The sequence below is a fragment of the Apteryx rowi genome, unplaced genomic scaffold, assembly GCF_003343035.1.
Source record: "Apteryx rowi isolate R43461 unplaced genomic scaffold, aptRow1 scaffold_653, whole genome shotgun sequence".
In the NCBI taxonomy this organism is placed as follows: Eukaryota; Metazoa; Chordata; class Aves; order Apterygiformes; family Apterygidae; genus Apteryx; species Apteryx rowi.
In genome coordinates, this window is record NW_020450931.1 from 18,192 (window position 1) to 33,525 (window position 15,334).

General features: G+C 41.3%; 1 protein-coding gene and 1 non-coding gene across 15 annotated transcripts in view; both read right to left on the bottom strand.

Annotated features, from left to right (window-relative positions):
- CNOT1 (CCR4-NOT transcription complex subunit 1) overlaps window positions 1-15,334 on the bottom strand; it is a 64,721-nt gene that overhangs the window by 11,012 nt on the left and 38,375 nt on the right. For 13 of the 14 annotated variants that reach the window (XR_003256496.1, XR_003256495.1, XM_026084888.1 and 10 more), the window contains 15 exons: window positions 14,298-14,528; window positions 12,823-12,963; window positions 11,799-11,978; window positions 10,601-10,717; window positions 10,098-10,208; window positions 9,437-9,514; window positions 8,927-9,104; window positions 8,304-8,434; window positions 7,387-7,683; window positions 3,902-4,042; window positions 3,706-3,810; window positions 2,949-3,068; window positions 2,157-2,348; window positions 817-959; window positions 100-208 (listed from right to left, as the gene is read on the bottom strand). Coding sequence is in view for 12 of the 14 variants with exons in the window: in XM_026084888.1 (XP_025940673.1) it covers window positions 100-208; window positions 817-959; window positions 2,157-2,348; window positions 2,949-3,068; window positions 3,706-3,810; window positions 3,902-4,042; window positions 7,387-7,683; window positions 8,304-8,434; window positions 8,927-9,104; window positions 9,437-9,514; window positions 10,098-10,208; window positions 10,601-10,717; window positions 11,799-11,978; window positions 12,823-12,963; window positions 14,298-14,528 (2,274 nt within the window). In the remaining 2 variants the exon portion in view is untranslated. Of the gene's footprint in view, window positions 1-99; window positions 209-816; window positions 960-1,850; window positions 1,935-2,156; window positions 2,349-2,948; window positions 3,069-3,705; window positions 3,811-3,901; window positions 4,043-7,386; window positions 7,684-8,303; window positions 8,435-8,926; window positions 9,105-9,436; window positions 9,515-10,097; window positions 10,209-10,600; window positions 10,718-11,798; window positions 11,979-12,822; window positions 12,964-14,297; window positions 14,529-15,334 lie in introns of those variants that run through there. The other variant, XM_026084889.1, reaches the window with a different exon arrangement.
- Window positions 11,157-11,294, bottom strand: LOC112975172. The gene has a single exon (XR_003256497.1). It is a non-coding gene; the product is annotated as a small nucleolar RNA SNORA46 (small nucleolar RNA).

The following is a 15,334-nucleotide window of genomic DNA, read 5'->3' on the forward strand; positions in this document are numbered from 1 at the left end:
CCAACATGAAAGAGGCAATCGAGGTTATGAAATTCAAGTATAAATCTTCTGCTCAACTGAATACAACTTTTCTCCTCCAAAAGAGTAAGTTCTCTTTACCTGAGCCAAGTGAAGATCATACTGCTGCATGTTAACAAGGTGATTGCGGATTAGCAGCTCCACTGCTTCTACATTGTACTTGTACTCATCCCTGCATTCAATCAGGCACCTAGAAGAATTGGACTTCTTTTCATATGTACTTAAAACTTAGCTACACATTTTAAGGGAAATAACTCAAATTTAACACTTCAGAAACTGTGCAACTAACAGGTTTGTTACTTGACTCCAAAAGAAACTTATTTTGGAGTGTTCTCTAAGGTAATGCTAGAGTTTAGGAACAGTCACCCGCCTCAAGCATTTGTTGCCCTGCACCACTGGTCACAACAGCCCTTCAAGAGCTTCAGTTTGTTCAGAATAAGAAGCCTCTCTTCCAAGGACAAAGTGGCATATCCGTCTAGTTAAAGCATTAGGGTTTCTGCTACAGACACATCATATCACGCAAGTTTGTGACAGCAAGCAGAGAGATCCTCTATAAAATGAGGAAGCCAGAGCATCCTTAATGCTTCATCCCATGAAAGTTTCCTATCTCATTCTAGGATGAAGCAGCATTATCAGAGGGTCTAATTACTTTTAACACGAAAAAAGTTATTTTTGACCTGCCCAAATTACATGATGCAGCAGTGCAAAATACTAACAAGGCAAATGATTTGTAATAACACAATAATTCCCAACAGATGAGTGAAGCTACATCAGTATATCAATTGTCTCCTAACTGACCTAGTAATTTGTTTGTTACACCACGGAGATCCATATGCACGGCCATCCTGCAGAGCCTTCAGCACAAGCAGATGACACTCACGATAGCGAAGCAGAAGGTCAGCATCGGCCCCACTTGTGGCATCCAGTAAGCCCTCAACAGCCTAGAATAGATGCAACCTATTAGCAGAGGAAAAAACAAGTCCTCTTCCAAATCTTCCGCAAACCAAATCAGCAGCAGTTATCACCAGAAGACTTGGCAGCCATGCCAAAATAAAAAACAAAACAACCTCCCTCCCCAGTTTGGTCACCATGCTGGCCCTGGTGGTAAGATTACATGAGATTTTTCCAGCTATTATGGCACCTTGGTATTCCCTGTCCACAGCTGTCTTACCATGAACAAGCCTACAATCTCTCTACAGCCCACTGCTTTTATATATACATTCACCAAATAGCATGAAAGCCTACGTTGTTTTGTGCTGCAGCTTCTATGCCTTTTCAAGGGCAACTCCGCATATGACTCAAAAAACACAGGAAAGAAGATTAATTAAACATGTCAGAGGTCAGCTTTCAAATTCTTTAGACAAAGATCAGCAGCAATCAGGGTATAAGATGCATCTGTGCTAGTCTATAGTAAATGGAAGACTAGTTTTCTACAATGTACCTAGTCAAGTCAGGAGTAAATCTTACAAGTAGTTATTTGCACTGTCAGTTAAGAACAGAGAGCCTTCCTTGAAGTGGTTTCCAGCTTCCAGTTACTTTTGTTCTGTCACTGTTCTTAACCCTAGTGCAGGCAGTTCAGCGCCCTTCTGCTGCTTCCCAAACGTTTCCCTCATCCCCAGTCTGTCACTTTGTTCTGCACTACTACACAGGCACTTATGCTAGCTCAGTTCATGGAGCTCACTGTCCTAACCAGCACATCCATACATCAGTTATTGCAAAACACAAGAGTTTGCACTTGTAAGGGGATAGTATTGAGCATAGTACTGGATTCCTAGTGGCAATTTAAGTGTCTTGCTTAGCCTCAAAACACTTCAAAATCAGAGGCTACTCTTGAGAGTGCAACAGCTCTACTTGCCCCACAGAAAGCAACGGCCTGGCACCCCAGCACTCTGTACCTGTTCCTTCCCCCCAACAGCCTGGCCAGAGCCTGTACAATGCCAAGCGAACGCCACAGCCCTCTTCCCATTTTATTCGCTGAATTTCAAAAGGCAGCAAGTGTTCAACGTGGTTCACCAAGCAGGTTCCACAGGATGCATGAAGATATGCGGTCACCACCAAGACAATTCACAAGCCAGAGCAGTAATAAAGAATAAATTCTAGATAAGTTGTAACAGGGAAAGAGTTGTTTAAATACTCACCTTCTGCAGCAGCCCAAGTGCAGCAATAGCATCACGTGAGTTACGAGCCACTACCACAGCCTCCAAGAGGCTGCGCAAAGCTTGAGCTTGAGGATTCATGGCCAGGGTATGTGGAATGGACTGCAGGTGCTGCTCCAGTTCTGTCATACATTTATCATAGATTTGTGCTACATCATCTGTAGCCCAGGCTTGCTGTTTAACAGAAAGTGGGAATGAGGGACTTTTGCACCAACTGTATTTGTGAAACTTGAATACCGATCGACTTTGACTGCTCTAGAACTTATAGCATCAGAAGAACGCAGTCTTCAGCACTATCGTTGTTAGTTTATGTGGGCAACACAGAAGTATTATGAGCAAATTAGTCGTGGAAATAACCAGCAGTCCTTAGACCAAGTACACAGACAAGGACCTGTTCATTATCTCAAAAATCAGTGTGTGCCATCCATAACCTTCCCCCAAAGTAACCTGAAAGTTATATGCTTCACTGCTACTAAAAGATCATGTGTAGTAATTGTAACTAGCAGATTTTGTACCAGTTTATGTTAAGAAAAAAAGAAAACCCCCACACAAAAGAACTCCCCCCTCCCCAACACCACAAAGACTGGGTCTAAGAGAACAGCTTTATGTTGCCATCAGTTTGTCTTTTGAGACTAATGCATCTTTCAATCGGTATTCCCAAGCGCTACAAATGCCCGATTCTTACTCGCCTTTTAGCAAAAAGAGGCAAGTTCTGCAACTTTCACCAAAAGTTCTTATAGCACTCTTGCACCAATCTAGTTCAGAAATCTATACCTTCATAGGCTGAGCCAAGAATCCTGTAGGCTGGGTTAAGTCATTGGTAGGCAAGAAGCCAGGGACGTTGCGAGCAAACTCTTCGTAAACAGCCAGCTGTTTTGGATCCACACCTCCAACCTTTACAACAAAGAAGGGGCAGGGGCAAGACATTAACCTCATCATTAAGCACTGCGGCAGTAAGGAATGAAGGCAGTTTGCGTAGCAGGTAGCTGCACAAATTTAAACAGATTCTTAAACACCGTTTTAAACAGAGTGGTCTAGACAGCAAGAAGTAGGATTCTGCTCCTCTGAAGTCTTATCTTCCCTGCCAGATCTCCTTTAAGAGGAAGACTTTGCCATACAGCTGCACCTCATGTTGCCAGAAAGGGAAAGAACTGAATACAGACTTCCTGCTTCTCTGATGCACATGAGAAGTACTCTGCTGAGAGTACAGGTATGCTCTTTAAAGGGAAGAAAATACAAAGGAGAAGGGAAGACAAAACAGCCTAGTGACCTTTAGTGAAAAGAAGAGCACAGAGAACAAAAGAAAGGATTTTTTATGTCTTCAAGGAATTGAGAAAAGTGATATGAACACTCATTTTGGAAACAAGATTTTAAGGCATCTCTGTTACTAATCAAGCTAAGAGCAGCTGCATTGTCAAACAAGAGATGTAAAATATAAGATTGCTCAGCTAAAGCTGTGCCATCAACTCTTCATTATCAGGAAGGGGAAGAAAAGCAGCATCAGAATATAAAACTCAGTTAAAATCCTCACCTTTAACCTGATCTGTTCTGGCATCCGTTCTGCTTGGTAAGTTAACACAACAGGATCACAGTACCGACGACCCTCTTGTCTAGCATGTTTTCTGAGCTCAAATTCCTGGAAAACAACACATTAAGTTTTTGACGCTGAGTCCGCATGTATAYGAGGGCGGATAAAGCTTTTGGAAAGACAGCAGCCCCATACTTACAGTCGCTAGCCTCTTATCCATTTCAGGGCCTGCTTTTTCCACAGCTGTCTTCTGAATAAAGCAGCACGCGAGCTCACAGTTATCCTGCGCTAACTGGGCAGCTGCTTGCTCCATCATGTCCCTCTGTTGTGGGGAGGCTGCCTATTGAAAACCAGGACAATCAACGGAAGCTGTAAACTTTCACTGGATACAGTCTTAAGATTTGCACCCCCACCAGCATAACACCAGCATTAAGAAGGAGCAGTCTCAGGAATGCATTTACTTTGCATGGAATATACAATAATAAACTGAATGTTGCATAGCTTTCAGACAAGCCCATAGGCAAGACGACACTAAATACTTCCATCAAGGAACAAAAAAGCAAGGAGTTCCCCCTCTTCTTCACCAACCTGTCTCCAAGGTCATGGAAATAAGAAAGCGCTGCTCTGGACTGATGCATATACAACAGGTGCTAACGCAGCAAAAGCAAGCCTTATATCACGGCCTAAAAGTTTTTTTTATTTCCTAAGTTCTAATCACAAGATATGAGGGTGCATCACTAGCAATGCAGAACAGTGGTCCTAAGCATTTTTCCAAGTGGCTTCCCCGTCTGATACAGATTTTTCATCGTCTTCTCAGGAGTCTGCTTTAATAGAAAACTGAACAGATGGATCGATCTTCCAGGGTGCAGAGCAGCAACTCTTATTGGAAACTGAACACAGAGGTGCCCAGCACCTCAGAATCACAGGAGCAAAATACTCGCAGTAAACCTGGGTAAACTGCACAAAAGAGTTTCCATTTCTCTTGTGCTATTGCTACATAACTGAGATTTTTTTTTTTCCCTCCAGTCTATCCTGCCATCTAGAGAAAGAGATACTATGAAAAGCCAAGACATTCTGGAACCAAATATACTCCAGAATTAGGAACTCATAAAAGCAAACCGTCCAATCTACTTGGATTTTCCCACCATTAAGATCTACTGCTATTTCATTAACTCCTGAAAACTATATTGCTTCTTTCAAACAGTAAAAATTCATGTTTGTTAACCCATTTTATACAGTAAGACAAGTGTAAAATTTAAGATGCCTTGTAGAGCACTTTCTTCTGTAACACAATGATTTGTTCAGTTACACCATAAGAAGAAAACGTTCTTGAATTATAACCAGCTCTATTTCAATGCCATGTATCTTCATGGGTAGAAGAATCTTGACTACTATGTTGCTGCATTTCCAATATATTCGTGACACTCTGCAGACATTATAATACATTAGCACTGTCTGCTGCAAAACAACTTATCTTTGCATGTCTCCAAACTCAGAACACCAAATACAAGTTTTCCTACTACCTTTATGAACTTGCCATTAGTTGTGAGACTGTTTTCCAGCTGAAATACTAGAAAACCTGAAGAGGATGCTTAAACCATATCCAGTTTTCCATGGCTCAAGTATCTTTGGATTGTCAATCTTGCTCTTCAGCTGGCTGGACTACACCAGAAATCAATTCATCACAAGACTTGGCCTGACAGCAAGGGTCCTTATGAATGATGACTATCATGCCTCAGTGTCAGAAGAACAGACACCATCTTATGTGTTCCAGGTAACAGCTGAGTAGAATAAAGCAGATGAAGCCAAAGAAGAACACAAAACCAGAAAGCTTTTCCAAAGCAAATACACTGAATGTCCTTTGAGCAGAAGGCAGCTTTAAACAGCAGGGACACAGCAATGTCTGATAGAGTGTCATGCATTTTCACACTGCACTGCAGCCTCAGATTCTGGGGAAAGCAGCATCTGATCCAGAACTGGTATTTACTGACTGGTATCTGATAGTCCACTAATGCATTTAGTGCCCTTAGCGGTTTAGTCAAGGCTTTACAGAATTAAATTATTTTCAGGATCAAGCTTCTTTCAAATTCTCACCTAGAGTAAGACTATGTTCAGTGACATCTTCGTTTCACATTTAAGTCATGTTTTTACTGGTTATAAAATTCACTTAGTCCTAAAGCTGCAAAGGAGTCTGCAAGGCAAAGACATGCTGTGCCTATAAACATGTTCTCCAGCAGCATGTCGTACCTGGTAGATATGAAAGGAGATCTTAAATGCAGAGCTACCATAACTGTCAGCAGTCACCCCGTCTCCACAGCATAGCACGTCACATCACTACCTTCTCATACCGCCCAAAAGCCAGCCAACATTTCTCCAATTGCCTCTCCGTCTGAACCGCAGTTACATCTGATGAACCAGAGCAAGACTTCATACCAGAGAAATATTTGTGCCCCTCTTAGCACTCTCGTCATCTGTCTGGTATCACTTACGGTTACTAGCTTGACACCCAAACTCTGATTCACAAGTAGCAAAGGTGCTAAGAGCAGTCACTGGCTCAGCCTGCACATTGCCAAAATAGTACTAAAACTGTGTCCTCCCATCCCTAACTTGTGTTTAAGATGGAGAGAACGAGATTCACTTGTATCCTTCCTGCTCTTGATCTCAGCAATCAAGTTACTTGCACTGCTACACGCGAAGGGACAAAAGTGTTTGAGACCTGGGATTTGCACTACAGCTTATCCATCCTGCACCCGCAGACAGAAGTCTTACTAACATCTTGTACTCCCTCCACGCCTTTAAATTCCTGAGCCAGTTACTGTGCAAGAGTGCCACTCCACTGCAAAGTGCCCTTTGCACAGTCACACCCCACCAGATGGGAAATACTGATACGCTCTTAAACAGGAGATAAACTGTCCTTCGACTTTTTTTTAATATCCTTGCAAGGCTAGTAATGTCTTGACCTTTCCAGGACCCTTATGCTCTTGTCTGCGGCATGCAATTCATGCGGTTGCTGACACTGATGGCAAGCACAGCTAGCTGCCTGGATAGCAAGCTGCTGTTCTGGCCAGCAGTTCATGAACCGGCTTCCATCCAGCCAAGATGGGAAAGCCACCACACTTCAATTCAAATTTTTCTTGCAGTTAAGAGACCCGAGAATATCCTCTAAGAGGCCAATGAATTTACAAGCAGTGCAGAACAGTCTCAACTACACATCTGCTAACAGAATAAAATTATTTGCCTGAAGCATACATGCATACTGAGAAATTCAACACATCTCTAGAAAGTTCCAGGATCAATTCAATCCTCCCCACCCAAGCTTTTCTACCTCAAAACCCACAGAAATATAAGCACTCCAAGGCTTTCCTGATGTGATCAAACTGAACTGCACACTTAGGGCAAACAGCTGATCAGGAGAAATAACAAAGGTACTCAGGAAGTTTGTGTGCAACATCMTAAGATACACCTTAATGTCTTAAGATTGTTTGACATGAGCTGTTATTTCAGCACATTTTTTTCCACTGTAACTCCCCCAGTTGTATGACTTTTATCCACTAAATTCCTCTCCACACTAGTTAAGTCATAATATTAATCAAGAAGTCTACAGTGTAAAGAAACCATTTGCTAATGCTGGAGGTCTACTGTTCTATAATGTGGGAAATAAGCTTTAAACAATGTGACTCTTACCCTCAGTGCAGTAGCAAAACTATTCTTCAAGTTGGTAGCTATGCTCATCAGCAAAGGTTCCCTGCAGGTAATCATGGCCATCCCAGCAGTCAGGTTCCGCATCATATGATGTGCTGCTACACGCATTCGGGACTCTTCCGAATCCAGGGCAAAGTCCTTTCTGACTATCTGTTCACAAGTAGTCATGGCAATCTTAATGGACCGATCTACCACTGGATGGACCAGCTCTTGCACTGCTCGCTCGATAGCCTGCCGCACACACTGCTTCAACTGCGGGTGGGCCTGAAACAGTGGAATCTGGAGGAGGATTAGGAAAGTTAAGTCAGAAAAGACAAAGAAAAGACAAAGTAAATTAGAATCCCAACCCTAGAATCCCCTAGGTATTCACATTTTTCAAAACAATTTTTAAATGTGCTGTCACAGCCTATATACATGTGTCACATTCCTGTGTTCCACATGCAACTTATTATATTATCTATTTGATAATTCTGAGACTGGGGACTTCTGACTGGTTTCTTCAAATGTCTGAGTTGAGCACAATCCAAAGACTGAATTAAGAGCTAAGCCCCTGACTGGCCAGAATAAGCAAGGAAGCTTATTCTAAGCTGAAGTCTTGATGGTAACTGTCCTGAACTGACACTTATCTCCAGAAATAAATTAGATACTAACCTGTATGTCACAGTGCAAGATCACTTGACCGTTTGAGAGAGTTTGCTAACTAATATGACTACTGATAACCCATAAAGTTCTCCATCTGACTGTTAGCACTCATCTTCCCCATTAAGTTTGAAAGGTGGCTCTTCAAGAAACTTCAGCTCCAACCTCTACTTGCAAGATGCTGCTCCCACCACCTGAGATCCATGGCAATGCTGGTGGCAAGAATTCCTTTAGCAAACCAAATCACCTCTAAAACTTACCGTTGGATTTAGGGTAATATGCGGAGCCAGGCCTCCTAAGGAGTAGACATTGATGTCGTGGTAACTGTACTGAGGCTGTGGAGGAACCGTGGCTGTACAAGTGGTGCTGGTAGCTGGAGTTGTAGAAGCAGCTATAGAATATAAAACAAGCAAGTGATTATAATCAAAGTCTATACTCCCCACGTAAACCAACAAATGGTTAAGAAACAAAGTTTTGTTAAACAAAGTTTGACTGTAAAGCCCCCTAAACTCATCAAGCAATTCTTATTTTGCACTTCCCCTTTGTAACAAAGTACTTTCACTACATTCTAGCACAGACAAAGCAGCACTGTTTCTTATACCACTGTTTAAACCCTGATGTCTCATTAGCTGTCCATTCTGTTGCCCTCCCTACTAAGGGGTAATCACAGGCAGTATATGCAGAATTAGTCCTCAGGATGGCTTCTTTTCCTTCCCACCTCCAAAGCCTGTGTGCCTTCTTCTATTGCAAAACTATGAATGTTCTCAAGCATTAAACACTTAGAGAAGGATACAAAGGAAGAATATGAAGTAATGTAATAGCATAACCTATCTTATTAGCACTTGCGTAGTGAGGTTCTGGGCTCAGTTTAAAGAGTACTTACTAGTTGTTGTGATGGGTGGTAGCTCTTCCGGCTGCTTCACATCCTTCTTTGGAGCAGACAGCTGCTCATCCAGATTTTTCAATCGATCCTTATCTTTCAGGAGACTTCCAGGTTTCAGCTCATTGATATCTAGCGCAAGATTCTTGCAGAGCACCTCAATCTCAAACTTCAGATTCAACTGCATGACAATTCCAGTTTAGGTTAAACCACAAGGAAAGAAAAAAAAAAATCCCAAACATTTATTGACCACTCAATCCCCAAGCTTCCCATTCTACTCCCATGCCTTCTAGAGACTACTAGCAACAATTATCCTGCATGAGGACTTCACAGGAGCAGAGTTTCATCCAAGTTCTACCAAATCAAACAATGCCTAATCCTCTCCATGCTAAAGTGAAACCGAAACTGTAGTCCTACACCACATCTTTCTTGACTGGTATGTAAAGAAAATCTCATGCTCAGTAAATACAGAGAAAAAAAAAAGAAAAAAAGAAAAAAGAAAAGAAACTTTACTTTTAGATCATGTTCTTGATGCAGCTCAGCTAAAACATTCATAATGGCCATCGTCCAGGGGTTTGGAGGCCTGAACACCTATAAGAGAAAAAGGAGAGCTGCATTACAGAAACTTCTTGAAATGGTTAACTTATGACCAGGAAGTTGTGAAACATGAACAGGAATGTGCATGCACAGCCATGAAAGACTGAAGTTTGCACAGCAGCAGTTAGGACTGAATTTAGCGTTCTGCTTGAGTGGAACTAGATCAGGAAGTGAATTACAGGACTTGAACATCGAGCTAGAGGCACAATGAACTGTTCCTCCTGACAGATCCCTTGTTCTATGCCAAGCAGAACTGACAAAACAGCTGATCAGGGACAAAAGGAACAAATTCAAGAATAAATTGATCCTAGAAGCCCTTTAATGGCACCCTTCCATTTCTCAATAGAGTTCTGTTCAGGGATACCATATGCCAGCATCATCTATTTAGACTGCAAACATACACAAGCCAGGTACTTTCCCTCAAATCAGAACTCCTTCACTTTTGAGCCTTTATATCCCTTTTCTTTCCCCCCTGGAAACTAAACCAGTTTTAACTCTGCAGAAAAAGCTAATTCACTTCTGCAACTTATTTTGCCACTTGAGCAGTAACTCTGTCAGCACATCTGAAGTCACTTACCACACTCCTGACACTGGATTCTAAGACTTTGGCAACAAATGGCACTACGTAAAGCAATTCCTGCTGTCCCTTAACGTACGCTTCCAGAAGCAGCGATTTCACATCCAAATCCTGAAAAACACCATCAACAATTGAAAAGCAGATGAGGGCAGAGAAAACAGCATGAACATTGCAAAAATTCTACTCAACATTTTCTTTTAGGACATAATAAGCAACGTTGAATCAAGACAGCTCTTGAATTTTAAACTGCTAAGTAGCAGGGTTTTTTTGAACAAAGACTTACAGATACACATTTTTGCGTGCAATTAATTCATTTAGTTTAGCAAGAACTTAACTACTGACTTTTCTGATAAAAAAGTTATCAAAAAGTCTTAGATGACCATCTCTGGAATTATATTTTGAACTTAGCAAAGAATGAGACCGAGAAGGCAACAGAATTTCCTGAATAGTCTGCTACAACCTAATAGCTTGTGCCAAACAAATCTGCAAAAACAGAAGCTCACCGTGTGCAAGATGGGCTTATTTTTAGCCAATGTAATCATTCCCAGCCAATGACCAAGGTTCTTTAACAAGGAACGGTCTGAGAAGTTGGCTGCAGCTTTATCTGATGTCAGTAGCACCTAATGAAAGAAGCAATTCAAGCAACAACTAGAAAATAATCATACACACAAAGACAAACAAAAGAGCTGATCTGACTTTAAGACAGCAGATACTGTTTTAGAGCACTAAGTTCTGAGCTTCAGTCACATTACAACAGAGACTGTCACACCAGACTTCATTTCAAAACAGCAGCCCCATAAGTCTACCCTGTAACGATTTCAAAATCCCTTTCAAGAGGAACAAAAAGAGGGTTATGCTTTTCCAGATCTTACCAGTTACTCTATGACAGGATTACCTATTCTCTTTGCAAAGTCTAACTTGTGAATTCTAGACAAGAGGTAGACAACCCTTCCTCTTTGTGCCTCAACACAGACCTGAAAGCTGTAACTTGCATTCCTTAGAAAACTATTTAATTCTAATTTCAAGACTTTTAATCACATCACAGCATTCTGCTGTTAGTTCTGTTCCTTTGCTTCAGAGTGGCATCAGCTGAACAGAGCAAGGTCAGCAATGCTCCAAAGAGCCAGGAAATTCTTTTGCACTACAGCGTAACCCATGGTGGTAAGAAATTCCACCAACAGGTTTAAAAATAGTGCTTACCTGACAATCTTGGTTCACTCACTCATCTCTTCTAGGCTACCACTTCTCCCTCCTCCTCACCTTCATGTAATCTCAGCCCTCTAATGAATTTTATTGTCTTTTCCCCTGTTTACACCCTCAGTTTTTAAAGCCTCCCCTTTCCCCTCATTCTTCTTTGGCCAAGAGTGTGGCTTCCCTAACTTTGTTTTCCCCACGCAAAAGTAAAAACCCAGGTTGTAATTTCAAAGCCTTGCACAAATTTAGAGTCTGCCTAACAAAGTGTCAAATGCAGACCTGCTCCCTAATTAGAACGAACTCCTACATACATTCGTGACTGAAAACAAGAATCCTAGTATTCATACAGGTGGCATGTAAATTTAATTGTAAGCTAGTAAACAGATATTTTAAAGATGATCCATATTTGAAGGTCAGAAGCGTAGTAAGCAAATGGCCTAAGGAGAAAAGCAGAGCTTTAAATAATCTTAAAAATAGAGTAAGCATTAGAAAGCTTGCACTACACACCTTTATATTTCTGTAGGTTTCATTCAGAACCATTTTATTAAACTCTGGATTTTTGAGAGTGTCAAGGAAGTTGGAATATAAGCTGTGAAAGTTTGGCTCAATACTGACTCTTTTCATGACGAGATACTGCGATACCCAGGGCATGAACTCTTCTTTCACTGTTTCCTTCAGCTCCTCAACCTGTCTCCACACAAGAGAAAAAGAACACCAAAGTTATGAGAAAATCACCACAAACTTCTGGGGTCAGCTCTGTCCAACATATAACTACATACAGTCAACTGCTTTTAACAAGGTGTTTTGTTTTCTTAAGAATAGCTTTGAAATCAGTATCTTTGATTATCTAAGGATTAGGTCAACCAAGAAAGACTTAATCATAACATGAGCGAGGTACAATGATTTACCTCTCCCCAACTTCTCAGCTTTGGTCAGCATCTGATGTTAAAGCTATCTGTCTGCAAGACAGATAGCAAACGCAGCAGCASCACCACCACAGATTTGTATCAGTTCAAAAAAACGTGCACATTTCAAGCTGAAATTCAGGGGAGTCCACTGGCTTAACCCTGCAATATCAAATGGTATCCGGCCCGTTTACGATGTGAATATTTGTTCAGACCAACTTGTATTAATATTTTCCAGTCCCTTCACATGACAATGGCATCAGAAAGGACTATCCAGCAATTATTTCAGCCACCTACTAGAAGCGCTTTCCAGAAAACAAAGCCTTCAGACTTAAAACACTTAACTTTTGTTAAAGAATTTGGCTATAGGAAGAAAGGAAACCTGCAGGAAAAAGCCAGATGAAGAGTAGTTATTGTTTCACCTGGCTCCCCTTTTCAGGGAAAGGGATATATCCAAACAAGTTCAAGTAGCAAGTAAAGGAAACTACTATTTCCTTAGAGCGTGCTTTTCCCAAACTTTTTGCAAAGTTGGAGTTTTTGTAGAAACACCATAACCCTTCACTTTAGAATGGACTTCCAAAAACAGGTAATAAAACCAAATTTTATTAATGTTCTTTCATACTTGCCTTTTGTGTCATATTTGACTGAGACAGATTATTGAAGATGAAAGCAATTTTTTCCTGAACATTCTCTGGAGGTTCCACAATTCTCTCAGTTTGATCTGTTGCTACTAACAGCGTATCAATGTTAGTAGTATTAATGGAAGGCTGCAGCAAGAACAACAAGTTAAGAATGGACAACAGGAAGAAGCAACATCAAAACAAACTTTTGCTCCATTTTGTCAAGTGAGAAAAAAAAAAAAATCGAGTCGTTTCAGGTCACGCCTACCATCTGATGCATTTTTAGCAGCACCCTAATCAAGTTAAGTGATTTTACTCTACAAATGGTGATCAATATTCAGCAGCAGAACGCTGCTCTACCAAAAAATCCTTAACGTTTCCATTCATATATAATAGGTGCCACTGCAACGGCACCTGTTAGGCTAACAGCTTGCATACACTGCTAGCATGGGAAAAGCCACAGTACAACAGTGAACCTCCAGGAACGCTTCAGTATTAAACTAGGAATGAGAAATCCCACAGCTGCATCTGTGAGAAAGCGTGCCAACCATAAATCATGGGAACACGACCCATGTTCTTACAGCTGCAGGTCTGAACCCAAAGGATTTAGCACTTGGTATGCTGCAATTAGGGGGAGAGAGAGTTTTATGTATCAGTCATGACTTCCATTTAAAATTAGGCAGTGCAAACTCCTCAGAATAAGAACTACTTACTCGACATAATGAGGCGTGAAAGAAGTTTTAATGGCTGCACTGTGAACTGTCCCTAAGTGGTTCCTGACAATTCTGGCTATCAATTTGAGGAGCTTCTTTTAGTAGAAAACTATACAGAGGGTTCTGTGAAGCAAGACCAGACTTGACTGCACAGTGCATCAATTACCCTGCAGTAACAGCTCCATACATCCTCAGCATACGTGCAGGACTGCTCTTCCTCCCAAAACAAAGTATTAAGACCTTACTGTGGGGTAACCAACTGTGCCCACGTACTTTCTGCACAGTAGCCAATACTATCAATCTGCCAACCGTGCAGTAACTCAGACTAGTTCAGAGTTATGTTTACATAAGTGACTAAAGACTAGAAAAATCTAATGCTGTTAAAACTGCTAAGTCAACTACGATTTAAGAATGTGCAGTCCAGGGTCTCAAGCTCCAAGAATAAAAACTGCCAACTAATTCGAGAGTCCTGTTGCAAGTCATTAGGAAAAACTATGATTTTGTAATTGTCTTGAGAATTAAACCCTCAATATTCAACTCCATAGTAACTTTATAGTTTCCTGATTAAAAAGCCTTTACAATAAAAAAGGCTGGTCAGATTTAAGAAGGTTATATGCTTTGGATATAAAATACAGATCAAAAGGAGCAGAGTTTGAAAACACGTAATACAGAAATTCAATGGGATTCTGCTGCCGGGTGCTTAATCCGGATCAGCAATTTAGCACCTTTGCATCTCCAGCAAGGGCACTGGTGTCACAAAACACTTACCGGCACATCTTTCTTGAAGCTGACTCCAGTTGGACGAGTGATTGTAATGGTTTTTGCAACAGTGGTGGTGGTTGAGGTGGTTACTATAGTGCTGACTTGGCCAGCAAGAGGAGCTTTTGCTGGAACTTGGGCCTGGGCCTGAGCCTGGGCAAGTGCAATACTTCCAGGGGTGGTGATTGAACCCTGCATCTTCACAGGAGGATCTCGGGACTGCTGTCCATATTCTATGTACTAAAGCAAGGTAARCAAGCACATACAGAAATTCACATACAGCAGAAGAACTACGGGTTGGGTTATAGCATTAACAGTATAAAAGTTTACTGACAGCCTTTAAAATGCTTAACACCAATGCTGTTCAGGGAATCAGCAAAATGCAGTTGAACCCCCTTATGAAGCATGTCTTGATACTGTTTACTTCCCTTCTTATTGGGGAAGGGCCCTAAGCACTACCTCTGACTTCATTAGGTTGATGTCAAGCGTCACAAGCCTTGACATCATTTAAAAAAAATTTTTTTTTTAGAGCACTACCCAGTAATCCCCACCCTGCAGGTCTAAGAAAACAGAGCTGAAGAGGAGAAAGGGTGTCAGGGAAATGCATGAGTGTCGCAAGACCTGCTACAAAGCAGTAAGTCTTCCCCAAGGACTCCTTCAACAGCATAAAATGGTAAAGTATGAAGTTCGCAATGAATATGCAGAAAACCATTCCGAATTGTCCAACCTTAAATTTCTTACATCTTCCAAAATAACTTCACAGTAAAAAGGTTCTTCCCCATTGCAGTACATTTACCCAGAAATTTATAACACACCAGACAAAGCATACTGGTTCAAGGGATAAGTCTGAGACCTATAAGTGAAACAGAGACTGCTATTGGACTTCACAGCTTTTCTGAGTAGATAACCTCCCTCTACCTTAATGTCAGAGCTGACCAAATTTTATTTTTGCCTATTTGGACCATGCTCTCAAGCACTGCCACTGGGATCACCTTTGCTATAATTCTTCTACCACTGAAAGCACCTTTGAGATGGACACAATATGA